This window comes from Heptranchias perlo, chromosome 3 (genome assembly GCF_035084215.1).
Source record: "Heptranchias perlo isolate sHepPer1 chromosome 3, sHepPer1.hap1, whole genome shotgun sequence".
In the NCBI taxonomy this organism is placed as follows: domain Eukaryota; kingdom Metazoa; phylum Chordata; class Chondrichthyes; order Hexanchiformes; family Hexanchidae; genus Heptranchias; species Heptranchias perlo.
Genome location: NC_090327.1, coordinates 141661101 through 141677926, shown reverse-complemented (window position 1 = coordinate 141677926; position 16826 = coordinate 141661101). Strand labels below are relative to the sequence as shown.

Genomic DNA, 16826 nt, shown 5'->3' with positions numbered 1-16826 from the left:
GGCTCAATGAAAGAGCTATCCAATTAGTCCCACTCCCCTTTTCTTTCCCCATAGTCCTGCAATTATTCCCCTTCAAGTATTTATCCAATTCCCTTTTGAAAGTTATTATTGAATCTGCTTCCACCACCATTCCAGATCATAGCAACTCGTTGGGTAAAAAAGTTCTCGTCATCTCACCTCTGATTCTTTTGCCAATTATCTTAAATCTGTGTCCTCTCGTTCCCAAACTTTCTGCCTCTGGAAACAGTTTTTCCTTATTTACTCTATCAAAACCCTTCCTGATTTTGAACATCTCTATTAAATCTTCCCATAACCTTCTCTGCTCTAAAGGGAACCATTCTAAGCTTCTCTCGTCTCTCCACATCCCTGGTTCCATTCTAATAATCTCCTCTGCACAGTCGCAAAGGCCTTTACATCCTTCCTAAAGTGTGGTGCCCACAATTGGACACAATACTCCAGCTGGGACCTAACCAGTTATTTATAAAGGTTAATCATAATTTCCTTGCTAACTAATTTACTCTGTGCCTCTATTTGCTGTTGTACACTATGCCTCGATTTATAAAGCCAAGGATTCAGTAAGCTTTTTTAACAGCTTTATCAAGTTGTCCGATCAAAATTGTATATGTGATCTCACAAATCTGTTCCTAAACCATCCTTAAAATTGTACCATTTAGTTTATATTGCCTCTCCTCAATCTTCCTTCCAAATTGCATTACTTTACAATTTTATGCATTCAATTTCATCTGCCAAGTGCCTGTCCATCTCACAAGTCTGTTTATGTCCTCCGACATTCTGTTACCATCCTCCTCACGGTTTACTACATTTCCAAATTTTGTTACAGCTGCAAACTTTGAAATTATCTAGAGAGTGATTCTAATACAGCACAGGGCGACACCACTGCACACTTCCCTCAGTCTGAAAAACAACCTTTCACCACTATTCTCTGCTCTGTCCCTTAGCCAATTTCGTGTTCACGCTGCCACAGCCCCTTAATCTTCAGTTTTGCTAAAAAGTCTATTATGTGGCACTTCATCAAACGCCTTTTAAAAATCCATACAAGTGACATCAACTTTCTCCGTTATTTCATCGATGAACTCAATCAAGTTAGATGGCGGTTTCTGAGCCCCCTGAACTGCACTCCCATTTCTGGTTTTTAATTCAGTGCGGGCTCTGAGCTGTTGAAGCCGCCAGACTGAAGATTGCTGCCTAACAAAGCGTTTAAAGTCATGATGTGGAGATGCCGGTGATGGACTGGGGTTGACAATTGTAAACAATTTTACAACACCAAGTTATAGTCCAGCAATTTTATTTTAAATTCACAAGCTTTCGGAGATTTTCTCCTTCCTCAGGCAAATGTTTCAAGATCTCCTTGAAGGAGATCTTGAAACATTTGCCTGAGGAAGGAGAAAATCTCCGAAAGCTTGTGAATTTAAAATAAAATTGCTGGACTATAACTTGGTGTTGTAAAATTGTTTACAAAAGCGTTTAAAGGCCGAGTGCGGGACTTTAGTGGTTATGGGACAAGAATCCCAAGGTTCAAATCCCACAATTCACCAAATCTAGCAATGATAATGGTCGGTTTAAATATACATTTAAATAAGGAGCAGGAATCAGCAGAGGGAAAAGCTTCAGAAAATCAATGAATTTCACTGAATCCGGGTAATTCTGTCCCGGATCCACGGTACAGATCAGAGTAAATAATAATTATCAATAGAAAGGGGCAAAATCAAAGCTCGGGGTAATCCCATGTGTGTGGGAATCCCCTGAGAAGAAGGGCCCTTCTCACCGCCAGACAGGTGACATTTCCCGGTGGATCTTTACACAGTGAGCGGCTCTTTCAATATAAACTGGGGCTGGAGAGAGGCTTTGGGAAATGAACTTCCGGATTACAGGGAGGAGGCGCGTGATTGGTGGCAGACACTAAATCTGATTGGATATATAAAGGGACCAATCAGTGAGTTAGAGTTGAAATTCATTGTGACATCACACCCAACCAACCAATCACAATCATTGCCATCACCCATCCCTCATTAGCATGGGACGATGACGTCAACCTATTTAATCCGAGCTCGGAGCGGATTTGGTTCATTTCTGGATCTGAAATTGAGTTTGGAAAATGCCTGAGGACAAGAAAGCAGCTCCCAAGAAGGGCGCCAAGAAAACCCTGAATAAAGCACCAGCCAAGGGCGGGAAGAAGCGGAGAAGATGGACGAAGTAATGAAGCAGGTTCACCCTGACACCGGCTTCTATTCCACGACAATGAGCATCATGAACTCCTTTCCTGAACGATATTTTCGAGCGTATCGCGGGTGAGACTTCCCGCCTGGCTCATTATAAGTGGGCGACCATCAATTCCCGGGAAATCCAGACCGCCGTTCGCCTGCTGCTACTTCCCGGGCTGCTGGCCAAGCACGCTGTGTCGGAGGGGACGAAGATGGAAATCAAGTGCACCAGGTCCAAGTAGCATTCCACAATGACTTGAACAACTGCTCTTTTAAGGGCCTCCCGCAACTTCTTTGAAAGAGCTGCATTTTTATATATATTTGCTTAGTATTTTAATACAGAAATATTATTATTCCAATCTTATAATAAACTAATATTGAAACTGCCCCGTTGAAATCTCTGGCCGATAAACTGAACACGAGTTTCTGCTCAGCTGCTTCTCCTTCGTTGTTCTTAAAGCGTTACTATTCTGGTGCCTCTCACTCCCCTTTAGAAGTTCCTTTCTATGAATTCAGTTTCCGAAATGTTCACTGACTGATGTGAAAATCCCTTTTTTTAACAGCAACTCCACCCCTTGCAATAGAACCGAAACACAGCGCTCCGCACAAACCCTTACAGACTTGGGCTTCATATTCATGGATTTCCAGAAACCCGGGGTTTTAAATATTCCCCGTTACAATGAACAGCCCATATACAGTCCATATATATTCCTGTCCATATACAGTCCCTTCACTAACAAGTCAACCCGCCTTCCATTTCAGTCCCAGACCCGAATCTATCCCCTCACACATCCCCTCCCAGACCGGTTCAGCAGTTTACAAACATCTTATTCCAGCTGATTTGGAGAATCTCTTGTGTTGGGGGCTTGAATTGTGATAGCGGCGGTTTTACCGTTTCAAAGACTCTGCCCCTCAACCTGAGGAAAAAGCATGAACTGGGACTGGAGCCGAACACCCCTCAGTTACAGTGAGGCCCGGCCCGGACATCCCATTCTCTATTTTATTGCAGACAGTGGGCGGGAGGGGAATGTCAGCGAAGGACCCTAGGTTTACTTTAAATTATTTCTATCCGCAATGAGCCCGGCCCCGGGACAGGAATCATGATTCCGGGATCAGCTCTTTCCTGAGAGACGTGGTGGCTCTGAGAAGAGCCATTGGGTTCAGATGTTTACAAATTCCACTTGATTTTTTACTTCTTTTTGCCCGCTGCTTTCTTTGGCTTTGCTGACTTCGGCTTGGGCTTGGCCCTCGGTTTTTGTACCTTCTTCGCTTTCACCTTTACTGCTTTGGCTGAGTTGGGGGTCTTGAGCTTCTTAACAGCCGCTTTCTTTTTAATAAGTGGTGATTTCGCCGCCTTGGTGGTCGATTTCTTGGCCGCTGATTTCTTGACGGCAGTTTTTTTGACCGCTGGTTTCTTGTCGAAAGATTTCTTGGTTGCTTGTTTCTTCACCTTCTTCACCACTTTTGTCTGGGCTTCCTTCTTAGCGACTTTGAAGGAGCCCGAGGCGCCCGTGCCCTTGATCTGGACCAGGGAGCCTTTTTCCACATGTTTCTTGATATTTAATTTGATCGGGGTCCGGAGCTTCTCCACATCCAGGCCGTTGGTGGCCAGAACCTTCTTTATCGCGGCCAGGGAGATCCCCTTGCGATCCTTACAATCCGCCACAATCTTGAGGATCTGTTCTCCCAACCTGGGACCGGATGTCTTGGGTCGGGGAACCGCCTTCTTCTTCTTGGGAGCATTGGTCTGAGCGGCGGCGGCGGCATGAGGAGCCGTTTCGGCGGTTGCAATATCTGTCATGTCCCGGACTTTGTAGAAAATCTCTCTAACAGTCAGGACTGGGTCAGAAATGAAACCAGAGGCAGCGGCACAGAGCAACTTAAAGGCACAGAGCGGATCGGGAGGAGATATCCTGCTGTCAGCTCCCGGCCCCTCCAGCCTCTCTGTGTTTCTCTCTCCTCTTAAACTCCCCGATTCCAATTAAAATCGGGCACTCCAGAGTCCCAGACTAGCCCCTTCCTACTTCTAAGACCGGAATGTTTGCTGTCGAAAAACTTTGACCGGAATTAAAAGCACCAGTTTCGATTTAAACCCGTTTCATTGCTGCCCTGATCGCACTCTCTCACCCGGTCGCTGACATGATCTCTGTTTATCGGCCGAAATCTTGAATTGAACTAAAACTTTTCGTTAAATTTCCACTTCGGAGCTCGGCAGGGGAGGAGGGCTATCGTTTGAAGGGAATTCTTTTTTATTTTATACAAAGAGGACTTGGAAATCCCGCGATAAGACATGACACAAAAACACAGTGAAACGCCCGCTCCATTGTCTCTGACACAAAGTTCATATCTGCACATTGACAGGACAAACTGTTCGCCAGATTGACAATTCCCGGGACAGGCTTTCCTCCCGCTCGGCCTGTGCTGCGGATTCTCTGGATTTAGTTGTTTACCACAGTTGTGGGGGTGATAATCCATATCTGGTTTTATATTATTATACTGTTCGCACACATAAATATGTTTGGTTAAGATGAAAATAGAAACTATCCGCTCCAGGTTTCTCCAGTCTCTCCGTGTTTCTCTCTCCTCCTAAACTAACTGACAGATAATAGTAACTGGTGTCCGATCCATCCCATTCTCAACACACAGAGACAGCTAGTTACTGAATAAATCCAACAATCACAGACAGCACAATGTCAAATAGTTACAGACTGTTTCTCTTCACCTTTTTCCCGAGGCATTGGGACCGATTCTGGGAAAGGCGGGACCTGTACAAGCTGGACTGTTTGCACCCAAGCAGAACCGGGACCAATATCCTCGCGGGGCCATTTGCTAGTTCTGTTGGGGAAGGTCTAAACTAGTATGACAGGGGGATGGGAACCAAAGGGCAGGTACAGATAGGACAAATTCACACCAGGAAATGGGAAATAGAAAAGCAGTTAGTGACGTAGTTAGCGACTCAGAAAGGCAAAAGAAGCAAAGGTTAAATAATGTTCAGCACGGGGTTAAAGGGTATATACTTCAATGCTAGGAGTATTACAAACAAAGCAGATGAGCTAAGGGCACAGATAGACACAGGGCAGCATGACATCATTGCTACAGTGGAAATCTGGCTTAAAGAGGGGAATAATCGGAAGCTCAATATCGCTGGATATAGAGTTTTCAGGCAGGATAGAGTGGGTGATATAAAAGGAGGGAGGGTAGCATTATTGATTAAAGAATCAATTACAGTTGTGAGAAGGGTTGATATGCTAAATGGATCATCAATCGAGGCCACAGGGGTTGAGCTAAGAAATAAAAAAGGGGCAGTCACACTACTAGGAGTGTAATATAGACCCCCGAATAGCGAAAGGGAGATAGGAGAAGAAAAAAGTAGGCAAATTTCAGAGTGCAAAATTAAGAGGGCAATAATAGTAGGGGACTTCAACAACCCTAACATCAACTGGGATTCAAACAGTGTGAGGGGCACAGAGGGCGCAAAAATCTTGATCAGTGTCCAGGAGAACTTTTATTTACAGTACGTGACAAGCCCAACAAGAGGGGGTGCAATTCTAGATTTAGTCCTGGGAAATCAAGATGGGCAAGTCGGTGAAGTGACAGTGGGTGACCATATTGGGGATAGTGATCACAATTCAGTTAGTTTTAGCATTATTATGGAAAAGGACAAAGTTAAATCAGGAGTAAACTTTTAAATTGGGGGAAGGCAAATTTTACAGAACTAAGAGGTGATTTGGCAGAAGTGGACTGGGCACAACTGCATGAGGAGAAATCATTGGCAAGCCAATGGGAGGCACTAAAAAGTGAAATTCTACGAGTACAATGCAGACACGTCCCCTCAAAGAAAAAGGGCGGCACTGCCAAATTTAGAGCCCCCTGGTTGTCTAGGAACATAGGAACATAGGAACAGGAGTAGGCCATTCAGCCCATCGTGCCTGCTCCGCTATTTGATAAGATCATGGCTGATCTGTGATCTAACTCCATATACCTGCCTTTGGCCCATATCCCTTAATACCTTTGATTGCCAAAAAGCTATCTATCTCAGATTTAAATTTAGCAATTCAGCTAGTATCAATTGCCGTTTGCGGAAGAGAGTTCCAAACTTCTACCACCCTCTAGAAGTATACGGAGCAAGATAAAGCAGAAAAAGAAAGTTTATGTCTGTCACAGAAAACTAAATACTGCAGAAAGCCTAGAGGAGTATAGAAAGAACAGGGATGACGTAAAAAAGCAAATAAGGAAAGCAAAGAGAGGGCATGAAAATATATTAGCTAGTAAGATTAAAGAAAACCCAAAGATGTTTTATCAGTACATTAAGAACAAAAGGATAGCTCAGGAAAAGGTGGGACTTATCAGTGATGATTAGGGTAACTTGTGTGTAGAAGCAGAGGATGTGGGTAGGGTTTTAAATGAATATTTTGTCTCCGGATTCACAAGGGAAAGGGATGATCTGGATGTAGTAATTAAAGAGGAGAGGTGTGAAATATTGGACAAGGTAAAGTGGAATCCTTGAAAGTTGATATGTCACCAGGGCCGGATGGATTGTTCCCTACGCTATTGAAGGAAGCCAGGGAGGAAATAGCAGATGCTCTGAGGATCATTTTCCAATCCTCACTAGATACAGGGGAGGTACCGGAGGACTGGAAGACTGCAAACATAGTATCATTGTTTAAAAAGGGTACGAGGGAAAGGCCAAACAATTATAGGCCGGTCAGTCTTACCTCGGTGGTGGGCAAACTATTAGAATCAATACTGAGAGATAGGATAAACTGTCACTTGGAAAGGCATGGTTTAATCAGGGATAGTCAGCATGGATTTGTTCAGGGAAGGTCATGCCTTATAAATCTGATTGAATTCTTTGAGGAAGTGACAAGGAGGACTGATGAGGGTAATGCAGTGGATGTTGTCGACATGGATTTTAGTAAGGCATTTGACATGGTCCCACATGGCAGACTGATCAGAAAGGTAAAAGCCCATGGGTACAGGGAAATGTGGTGAATTGGATCCAAAAATGGCTCAGTAACAGGAGACAACGGGTAAAAGTCGATGGGTGTCTTTGCGAATGGAAATCCGTTTCCAGTGGTGTGCCACAGGGCTCAGTGTTGGGTCCCTTGCTGTTTGTGTTGTGTATTAATGATTTGGACTTGAATGTAGGGGCCATGATTGGTAAATTTGCAGACAACACAAAAATTGGCCGTGTAGTGGATAGTGAAGATGATAGCTGTGGACTCCAAGAAGACATCAATGGGTTGGTGGAGTGGACGGAAAAGTGGCAAATGGAGTTCAACCTGGAGACGTGTGAGGTAATGCACTTAGGGAGAGCAAATAGTCAAAGGGCACATGCAGTAGACAGGAATATATTGAGAGGGGTAGAGGAAGTGAGAGACCTTGGAGTGCATGTGCACAGGTCCCTGAAGGTGGCAGTACAGGTAGATAAGATTGTGAAGAAGTCATATGGAATGATCTCCGTTATTAGCCGAGGTATAGAATGTAATGCAGGGATGTAATGATGGAACTCTATAAAACGCTGGTAAGGCCACAGCTAGTGTATTGTGCGCAGTTCTGGTCACCACATTACAGGAAGGACGTAATTTATATGGAGGGAGTGCAGAGAAGATTTACAAGAATGTTGCCAGGGCTTGAAAATTGCAGCTAAGAGGAGAGATTGGATAGGCTGGGGTTATTTTCCTTGGAGCAGAGGAGGCTGAGGGGAGACTTGATTGAGATGTACAAAATTATGAGGGGCCGAGATAGAGTAGATAGGAAGTACCTGTTTCCCCTAGCGGAGAGTTCAAGAACAAGAGGACATAGATTTAAGCTGATTGGTGGAAGGATTAGAGGGGACATGAGGAAAAACTTTTCTACCCAGAGGGTGGTGGGTGTATGGAATTCACTGCCTGAATTGGTGGTAGAGGCAGGGACCCTCAACTCTTAAAAAAATTACCTGGACCTGCACCTAAGCTGCAGGGCTACAGACCGGGTGCTGGAAGGTGGGATTCGAATGGGCACCTGTTTTTTATTTGAGCTGGCGCAGACACGACGGGCCGAATGGCCCCCTTCTGTGCTGTAACTTTTCTATGGTTCTATGGTTCTATGTTTTTTTCTTTATAGGACTGGAGACAGATAAATGCATCATCAGACCGGCTGATACATACGAGAAGTGACAGTGACCGTAACACTAACAGCACACAGACATAGAATCAATATTTCACTTTCTATCAGTGTGTCCATATTTCGCTCAGTAACAGTATCACACATACATATACAGCAGTGAAGAGGGAGATACAGAAAAGCACAGTAGCAGCCTTACACTTCCTATAAGTGTGTCTGCATCACGCCCACTTTCATACACAGTACAAAAAGAGAGAATCGAATCTGTAATTTTCTGTTTTCATCCAGTAACAAATTAGGAAATATTCCATTCCAATTGCTATTCCACATTGGAGTGACAGAAGATGCAGCTTCATCTCTCACTTATTATTTCAGAGACAGACACCGTATTAATTCCACTCTCGAGGTCAGTGTCACATTTTTTTGCATGTTGTACCCTCTGCAATCTTTCAGCTCTGGGCCGATCTATATTACACTCAGTGACCGAGAGTTTCACACCATAAGAGCATAAGAGATAGGAGCAGGAGTAGGCCATTCGGCCCCTCCAACCTGCTCCGCTACTTAATGAGATCATGACTGATCTGATTTTTCCTCAACTCCACTTTCCCGCCTTTTCCCCATCTCCTTTGACTCCCTTGCTGAACAAAAATTGAAATTGAAACACCGCTTGAAGTAATCTGGGACTGTTGCTGTCAGATATTAATCCTACACGGTCCAAGCAAATACACCGACTCCCACTTCCCTCCCACGTTTCTCCAGGATTGGTTTGAGAAATGCTCCCTCCAGTTTCGGAGTCACACGTTACTTTATCAGTGAAGGGACCAAGAATGAACAGAGGACATTGGCTCATTTCACAGCCGTCCACTTTATCTATGAAAGACTCTTTACCATCAAACCATACCGAGAGAAACAGCAGGGATGGAAACATCTGGTTTAATAGTTGGAGATTGTAAAGTCAGTCTGGATTCCAGCGTTAGGCACTGGTGGAATCCCATCTGTTTTCCATTCTGGTGCCTGTTCCTGCTCTGCCTGTAGACCCCATTCCCTCTGACCTTTCCACCAGACCCACTTCCTTTGCTCAGACTGAAAAATTCCAACTGGGGAAAGTTTCCATCGATTTTTGTATTCAGAATTAAACCTGATATCTGCGCATGCGTCATTCAGCCCCGCCCCCAGAGCTGGGTGTTGGTGAGCAGAAGAGCGCATGCGCGCTCCCCTCCCCCTGCTCGGCCTGTGGGGCCATTCCCTCAGTGAGTGGAAGAAGATGGTTTAAAACAGGCGGGAATGGAGAGATCACGGCCCCGGGGTAAGGGAGCAAACAGCAGCCTCGTTACAGCAGCTCATCGCTCCGGGACCGTGTCCGCAGATGGGCTCAGAGATCGGCATTGAGACCGGGGTAAGTTCAGGGGGAGTCCGGGGGCTGTTTGTAAGAGGCGGAGTGGATCAGAAACTGGTCCCGGAACATGGAGTGAGGGGGGAAGGGAGAGACCATTCTGGGGCTGTGTGTGCACAGGGTGTGTCCAGGGTAAGGGAGACAGAATGGGAAGAACCTGCTATTTAAAATCATTGCTGCTTTCTCTCCCCAAACCAGTAGTGAATGTTCCTGGTTTCGGTCCAGTCTCACCCTGTTTGTTGTTATTGGACAGTGAACAGTGGAAACAGAGCCGGACAGTAAGGATGTGGGGAGTTATACAAAGATCATCTATTGCAGGCATCAGGTGAGAAGTGTGAAGGACACATTTTAAACAGCGGCTGTTGAACGGTTAGTGCCCATGGGAGAGGGGATTAGAAACCTGACCTGTACAAAAGTCCCTGCCCCATCGGCTAGTCTCATTCATGGATCAGTTCAGGGATTGGGTTGTGTCTGGATGTCGCTAACTTGTTGTAAAACAGCCCAGCACACCTGGTATGCAGAAGCTGAGTGCTGCAGCACTGCAGTGGAGTCAGACACTGACACTGTTTGTATCGCTGGTTTTCATTTGTGTATATTCAAAATGATTATTAAAAGGGATTTAACTGATCACTTTTGTATTTTCTACCTCACCTGTTCTTGAGTTACAAGAGATCTTTTCTCCCTACAGGCAAATCCTTGAATGCCCCAGAATAAATGTGAAGTTTCCTCCACCTGAGGCACAAGGAACAGTGCAGCCAGCTCCTTCTCACACACAGTAGGTACATTATCACCCACAGAGCACGGAGACACAGACAGGTCATCAGTTCCACAGTCTCAGACTGCAGAAGTAGTCAGTCCCACACTGATCCAAAGTTCCAGAGACACAAATTCAATCCAACAGTCAAACAGAGCAGGTGAGGCAGACACTGTTTCCAGTTCACCCGAACTCAGTACTGCTGACAGGTAGATACAAAAATCCCAGTCCAAAATCACACTTTCAGCTTGAAAGGTACTGTGTCAATCTTACACTAAGAAAATATGCATTACGGTAGCAAAGTAATTATGTTACTGGACGAGTAATTCAGAGGCCTGGACTAATATTCTGGAGTCATAAGTTCAAATCCCGCAACGGCAGCTGGGGAATTTATATTGAATAAATTAAAATAAAAATCCGGAATTTAAAAATACTAGTATCAGTAATGGTGACCATGAAACTACGGGTAATTGTCGTAAAAACCCATCCGGTTCACTTAATGTCCTTTAGGGAACGAAACCTGCTCTCCTTACCCGGTCTGGCCCATATGTGACTCCAGACCCACAGCAATGTGGTTGATTCTTAATCGCCCTCAGTTGTGCAATCTCGCTACAAAAAGTCATAGTAAGAATAAAACCAGATGGGCCACTAGGCACCGGACACGACAAAGGCAAATCCTGCAAAGTCCTCCTCACTGACATCTGGGGACTTGTGCCAAAATTGGGAGAGCTGTCCCACAGAGGAGTCAAGCAACAGCCTGAAATAGCCATACTCACAGAATCATACCTTTCAGCCAACGTCCCAGACTCTTCCATCACCATCCCTGGGTACGTCCTGTCCCACCGGCAGGACAGAATCACCAGAGATGGTGGTACAGTGATATACAGTCAGGAGGGAGTGGCCCTGGGAGTCCTCAACATTGACTCTGGACCCCATGAAATCTCATGGCATCAGGACAAACATGGGCAACGAAACCTCCTGCTGATTACCACCTACCGTCCTCCCTCAGCTGATGAATCAGTCCTCCTCCATGTTAAGCACCACTTGGAGGAAGCACCGAGGGTAGTAAGGGCACAGAATTTACTCTGGGTGGGGGACTTCAATGTCCATCACCAAAGAATGGCTCGGTAGCACCACTACTGATCGAGCTGGCTGAGTCCTGATGGACATAGCTGCCAGACTGAGCATCCGGCAGGTGTTGAGCGAACCAACACGAGGGAAAAACCTACTTGACCTCGTCCTCACCAATCTACCTGTCCATGACAGTATTGGTAGGAGTGACCACCCACAGTATTGTGGAGATGAAGTCCTGTCTTCGCACTGAGGTCACCATCTAACGTGTTGTGTGGCACTACCACCGTGCTAAATGGGATAGATTCAGATCTAGCAGCTCAAAACTGGGCATTTAGGAGGTACTGTGGGCCATCAGCAGCAGCAGAATTGTATTCCAGCACAATCTGTAACCTCATGGCCCGGCATATTCCTCACTCTACCATTACCAACAAGCCAGGGGATCAACGCTGGTTCAATGAGGAGTGTAGAAGAGCATGCCAGGAGCAGCACCAGGCATACATAAAAATGAGGTGCCAATCTGGTGAAACATAGAAAATAGGAGCAGGAGTCGGCCATTCGGCCCTTCGAGCTTGCTCTGCCATTCAATATGATCATGGCTGATCCTCTATCTCAATACCATATTCCTGCTCCATCCCCATAGCCCTTAATGCCTTTTTTATCTAGAAATCTATCTGGCTCCTTCTTAAATATATTCATGATGTGGAGATGCCGGTGATGGACTGGGGTTGACAATTGCATTTATCATAAATGCGATTTCATCTTGAGGATTTCATTTTCACATCGTTCACCTGACGAAGGAGGTAGCCGACGAAGGAGGTAGCCTCCGAAAGCTTGTGAATTTAAAATAAAATTGCTGGACTATAACTTGGTGTTGTAAAATTGTTTACAATTAAATATATTCAGTGACTTGGCCTCCACAGCCTTCTGCGGTAGAGAATTCCACAGGTTCACCACCCTCTGAGTGAAGAAATTTCCCCTCATCTCAGTCTTAAGTGTCCTACCCCGTATCCTGAGACTGTGACCCCTGATTCTGGACCCCCCAGGCAGGGGAAACATCCTCCCTGCATCCAGTCTGTCTAGTCCTGTCAGAATTTTATACGTTTCAATAAGATCCCCTCTCATTCTTCTAAACTCGAGTGAATACAAGCTGAGTCGACCCAATCTCTCCTCATACGACAGTCCTGCCATCCCAGGAAGCAGTCCAGTGAACCTACGCTGCACTCCCTCCATGGCAAGTATATCCTTTCTTAGGTAAGCAGAGCAAAACTGCACACAATACTCGAGATGTGGTCTCATCAAGGCCCTGTATAACTGCAGCAAGACATCTTTGCTCCTGTAGTCAAATCCTCTTGCAATGAAGGCCAACATACCATTTGCCTTCCTAACTGCTTGCTGCACCTGCTTGTTTGCTTTCAGTGACTGGTGTACAAGGACACCCAGGTCCCTTTTTACATCAACATTTCACAATTTATCACAATTTAAATAATACTCTGCCTTTCTGTTTTTCCTTCCGAAGTGGATAACTTCACATTTATCCAAATTATACTGCATCTTCCATGTATTTGCCCACTCACTCAACTTTTCTGAATTGCCTTGAAGCCTCTTTGCATCCTCCTCACAACTCACGATCCCACCTAGTTTTGTGTCGTCAGCAAACTTGGAAATATTACATTTGGTTCCCTCATCCAAATCATTGATATATATTGTGAATAGCTGGGGCCCAAGCACTGATCCCTGCGGTACCCCACTAGTCACTGTCACCCCGAAAAAGACTCATTTATTCCTACGTTTTTTTTATTCGTTCATGGGATGTGGGTGTCATTGGCGAGGCCAGCATTTATTGCCCATCCCTAATTGCCCTTGAGAAGATGGTGGTGAGCCGCCTTCTTGAACCACTGCAGTCCATGTGGTGAAGGTTCTCCCACAGTGCTGTTAGGTAGGGAGTTCCAGAATTTTGACCCAGCGACGATGAAGGAACGGCGATATATTTCCAAGTCGGGATGGTGTGTGACTTGGAGGGGAACGTGCAGGTGGTGTTGTTCCCATGTGCCTGTTGCTCTTGTCCTTCTCGGTGGTAGAGGTCGCGGGTTTGGGAGGTGCTGTCGAAGAAGCCTTGGCGAGTTGCTGCAGTGCATCCTGTGGATGGTACACACTGCAGCCACTCTGCACCGGTGGTGAAGGGAGTGAATGTTTAGGGTGGTGGATGGGGTGCCAATCAAGCGGGCTGCTTTATCTTGGATGGTGTCGAGCTTCTTGAGTGTTGTTGGAGCTGCACTCATCCAAGCAAGTGGAGAGTATTCCATCACACTCCTGACTTGTGCATGTAGATGGTGGAAAGGCTTTGGGGAGTCAGGAGGTGAGTCACTCGCCGCAGAATACCCAGCCTCCGACCTGCTCTCGTAGCCACAGTATTTATATGGCTGGTCCAGTTAAGTTTCTAGTCAATGATGACCCCCAGGATGTTGATGGTGGGGGATTCGGTGATGGTAATGCCGCTGAATGTCAAGGGGAGGTGGTTAGACTCTCTCTTTTTGGAGATAGTCACTGCCTGGCACTTATCTGGCGTGAATGTTACTTGCCAGTTATGAGCCCAAGCCTGGATGATGTCCAGGTCTTGCTGCATGCGGACACGGACTGCTTCATTATTTGAGGGGTTGCGAATGGAACTGAACACTGTGCAATCATCAGCGAGCATCCCCATTTCTGACCTTATGATGGAGGGAAGGTCATTGATGAAGCAGCTGAAGATGGTTGGGCCTAGGACACTGCCCTGAGCAACTCCTGCAGCAATATCCTGGGGCTGAGATGATTGGTCTCCAACAACCACTACCATCTTCCTTTGTGCTCGGTATGACTCCAGCCCTGGGAGAGTTTTCCCCCTATTTCCTGTCTGATAACCAATTTTCAATCCATGCCAGTATATTACCCCAATCCCATTTGCTTTAATTTTGCACAATCACCTTATGTGGGACTTTATAAAAGGCTTTCTGAAAATCCAATTAAACCACCTGCACTAGTTCTCCCTTATCTATTCTACCAATTACATCCTCCATAAACTCCAGTAGGTTTGTCGATGATGATTTCCCTTTCATAAATTCATGTTGACTTTGTCTAATCCCGTTGATATTTTCCAGGTGTCCTGTTATCACCTCCTTTATAATAGACTCTAGCATTTTCTCTACTACTGATGTTCAGCTAACCAGTCTGTCGTTCCCTGTTTTCTCTCTCCCTCCTTTTTTTAAATAGCGTGGTTACATTTACCACCCTCCAATCTGCAGGAACTGTTCCATAATCTATGGCATTTTGGAAGGTGACAACTAATGAATCCACTATTTCCATGGCGACCTCTTTTAGTGCCCTGGGAAGCAGATTATCAGGCCCTGGGGATTTATCGGCTTTCAGTCCCATTAATTTCTCCAGCACTATTTTTTTACTAGTACTAATTTCCTTTAATTCCTCCTTCTCACTACTCCCTTGGTTCCATAGCATTTCTGGGAAGTTATTTGTGTCCTCTTCCATGAAGACAGAACCAAATTATTTGTTTTGTTTTCCTTGAACTATTTCCTTATTCCCGATTATAAATTCTCCCGTTTCTGACAGTAAGGGACCTACATTTGTCTTCATTAATCTTTTTTTTACTTGTAGAAGGTCTCACAGTTCACTTTTATGTTCGGAAGCGACTTACTATAGACAGAGCTAAGTGATTCCACAACCAACGGATCAGATCAAAGCTCTGCAGTCCTGCCACATCCAGTCGTGAATGGTGGTTGACAATTAAACAACTAAAAACTGACGGGAGGAGGAGGATCTGCAAACATCCCCATCCTCAATGATGGCGAAGTCCAGCACATGAGTAGAAAAGACAAGGCTGAAGCGTTTGCAACCATTTTCAGCCAGAAGTGCCGACTGGATGATCCATCTCGGCCTCCTCCCAATATCCCCACCGTCACAGAAGCCAGTCTTCAGCCAATTTAATTCACTCCACATGATATCAAGAAATGGCTGAATGCACTGAATACAACAAAGGCTAAGGCCCCAACAACATCCCGACTGTAGTAGCAAGGATTTGTGCTCCAGAACTAGCAGTGCCTTTAACCAAACTGTTCCAGTACAGCTGGAACACTGGCATCTGTTCGACACTGTGGAAAATTTCCCAGGTATGTCCTGTGCACAAAAAGCAGGACAAATCCAATCCAGCCAATTACCAGCCCATCAGTCTACTCTCAATCATCAGCAAAGTGACAGAAGGTGTCGTCGACAGTGCTAAAAAGTGGCACTTACTCACCAATAACCTGCTCACCGATGCTTAGTTTGGTTTCCGCCAGGACAACTTGGCTCCTGACCTCATTACTGCCTTGGTGCAAACATTGACAAAAGAGCTGAATTCCAAAGGTGAGGTGAGAGTGACTGCTCTTGACATCAAGGCAGCATTTGACCGAGTGTGGCACCAAGGAGCCCTAGTGCAATTGAAGTCAATGGTAGTCAGGGGGGAAAACTCGCCAGAGGCTTTAGTCATACTCAGCACAAAGGAAGATGGTAGTGGTTATTGAAGGCCAATCATCTCAGCCCCAGGGCATTGCTGCAGGAGTTCCTCAGGGCAGTGTTCGAGGCCCAACCATCTTCAGCTGCTTCATCAATGACCTTCCCTCCAACATAAGGTTAGAAACTGGGATGTTTGCTGATGATTGCACAGAGTTCAGTTCCATTTGCAACCCCTCAGATAATGAAGCAGTCAGTGCCCACATGCAGCGAGACCTGGACAATATCCAGGCTTGGGCTGATAAGTGGCAAGTAACATTCGTGCCAGAGAAGTGCCAGGCAATGACCATCTCCAACATAATCACCTCCCCTTGACATTCAACGGCATTACCATCGCCAAATCCCCCACCATCAACATCCTGGGGGTCAACATTGACCAGAAACTTAACTGGACCAGCCGCATAAGTACTGTGGCTACAAGAGCAGGTTGGATAGAAATTGCTCATGTTACCCGATTGGAAGGTACAAAATTATTTCCCAATTATGTAACCCGAGATTTCAATTAAATACTAGCCCAGAACTCTCTCTCACAAACACACACACGTTAGTTTAATACATGCAGTATCCATCTGAATGGTGTACAATGACATTCAAATTGCATACAAATCCAAAACCTATGTACAGTATCAGATTGAGAAATGCTGAAAGATAATATAACCTGGGAAACAAATTAGATACCAGTTTAGAATGCACTCATGATATGAGATTTAAAGATACATTATCAATTCTATTAGTGCAG

The 16826-nt window shown here is 45.4% G+C and overlaps 1 protein-coding gene across 1 annotated transcript; it reads right to left on the bottom strand.

The window, feature by feature from the left end:
- Positions 1-3411: 3411 nt before the first annotated feature.
- LOC137309155 (histone H1-like) lies at positions 3412-4023 on the bottom strand. The gene has a single exon (XM_067977441.1). It carries the CDS (start codon positions 4021-4023, stop codon positions 3412-3414), a length of 612 nt encoding a protein of 203 aa, XP_067833542.1.
- Positions 4024-16826: the final 12803 nt, after the last annotated feature.

Bases quoted from the DNA above. Each gene is read 5' to 3' on its own strand.
- LOC137309155 (XM_067977441.1), bottom strand. From the start codon at position 4,023: ATGACAGATATTGCAACCGCCGAAACGGCTCCTCATGCCGCCGCCGCC.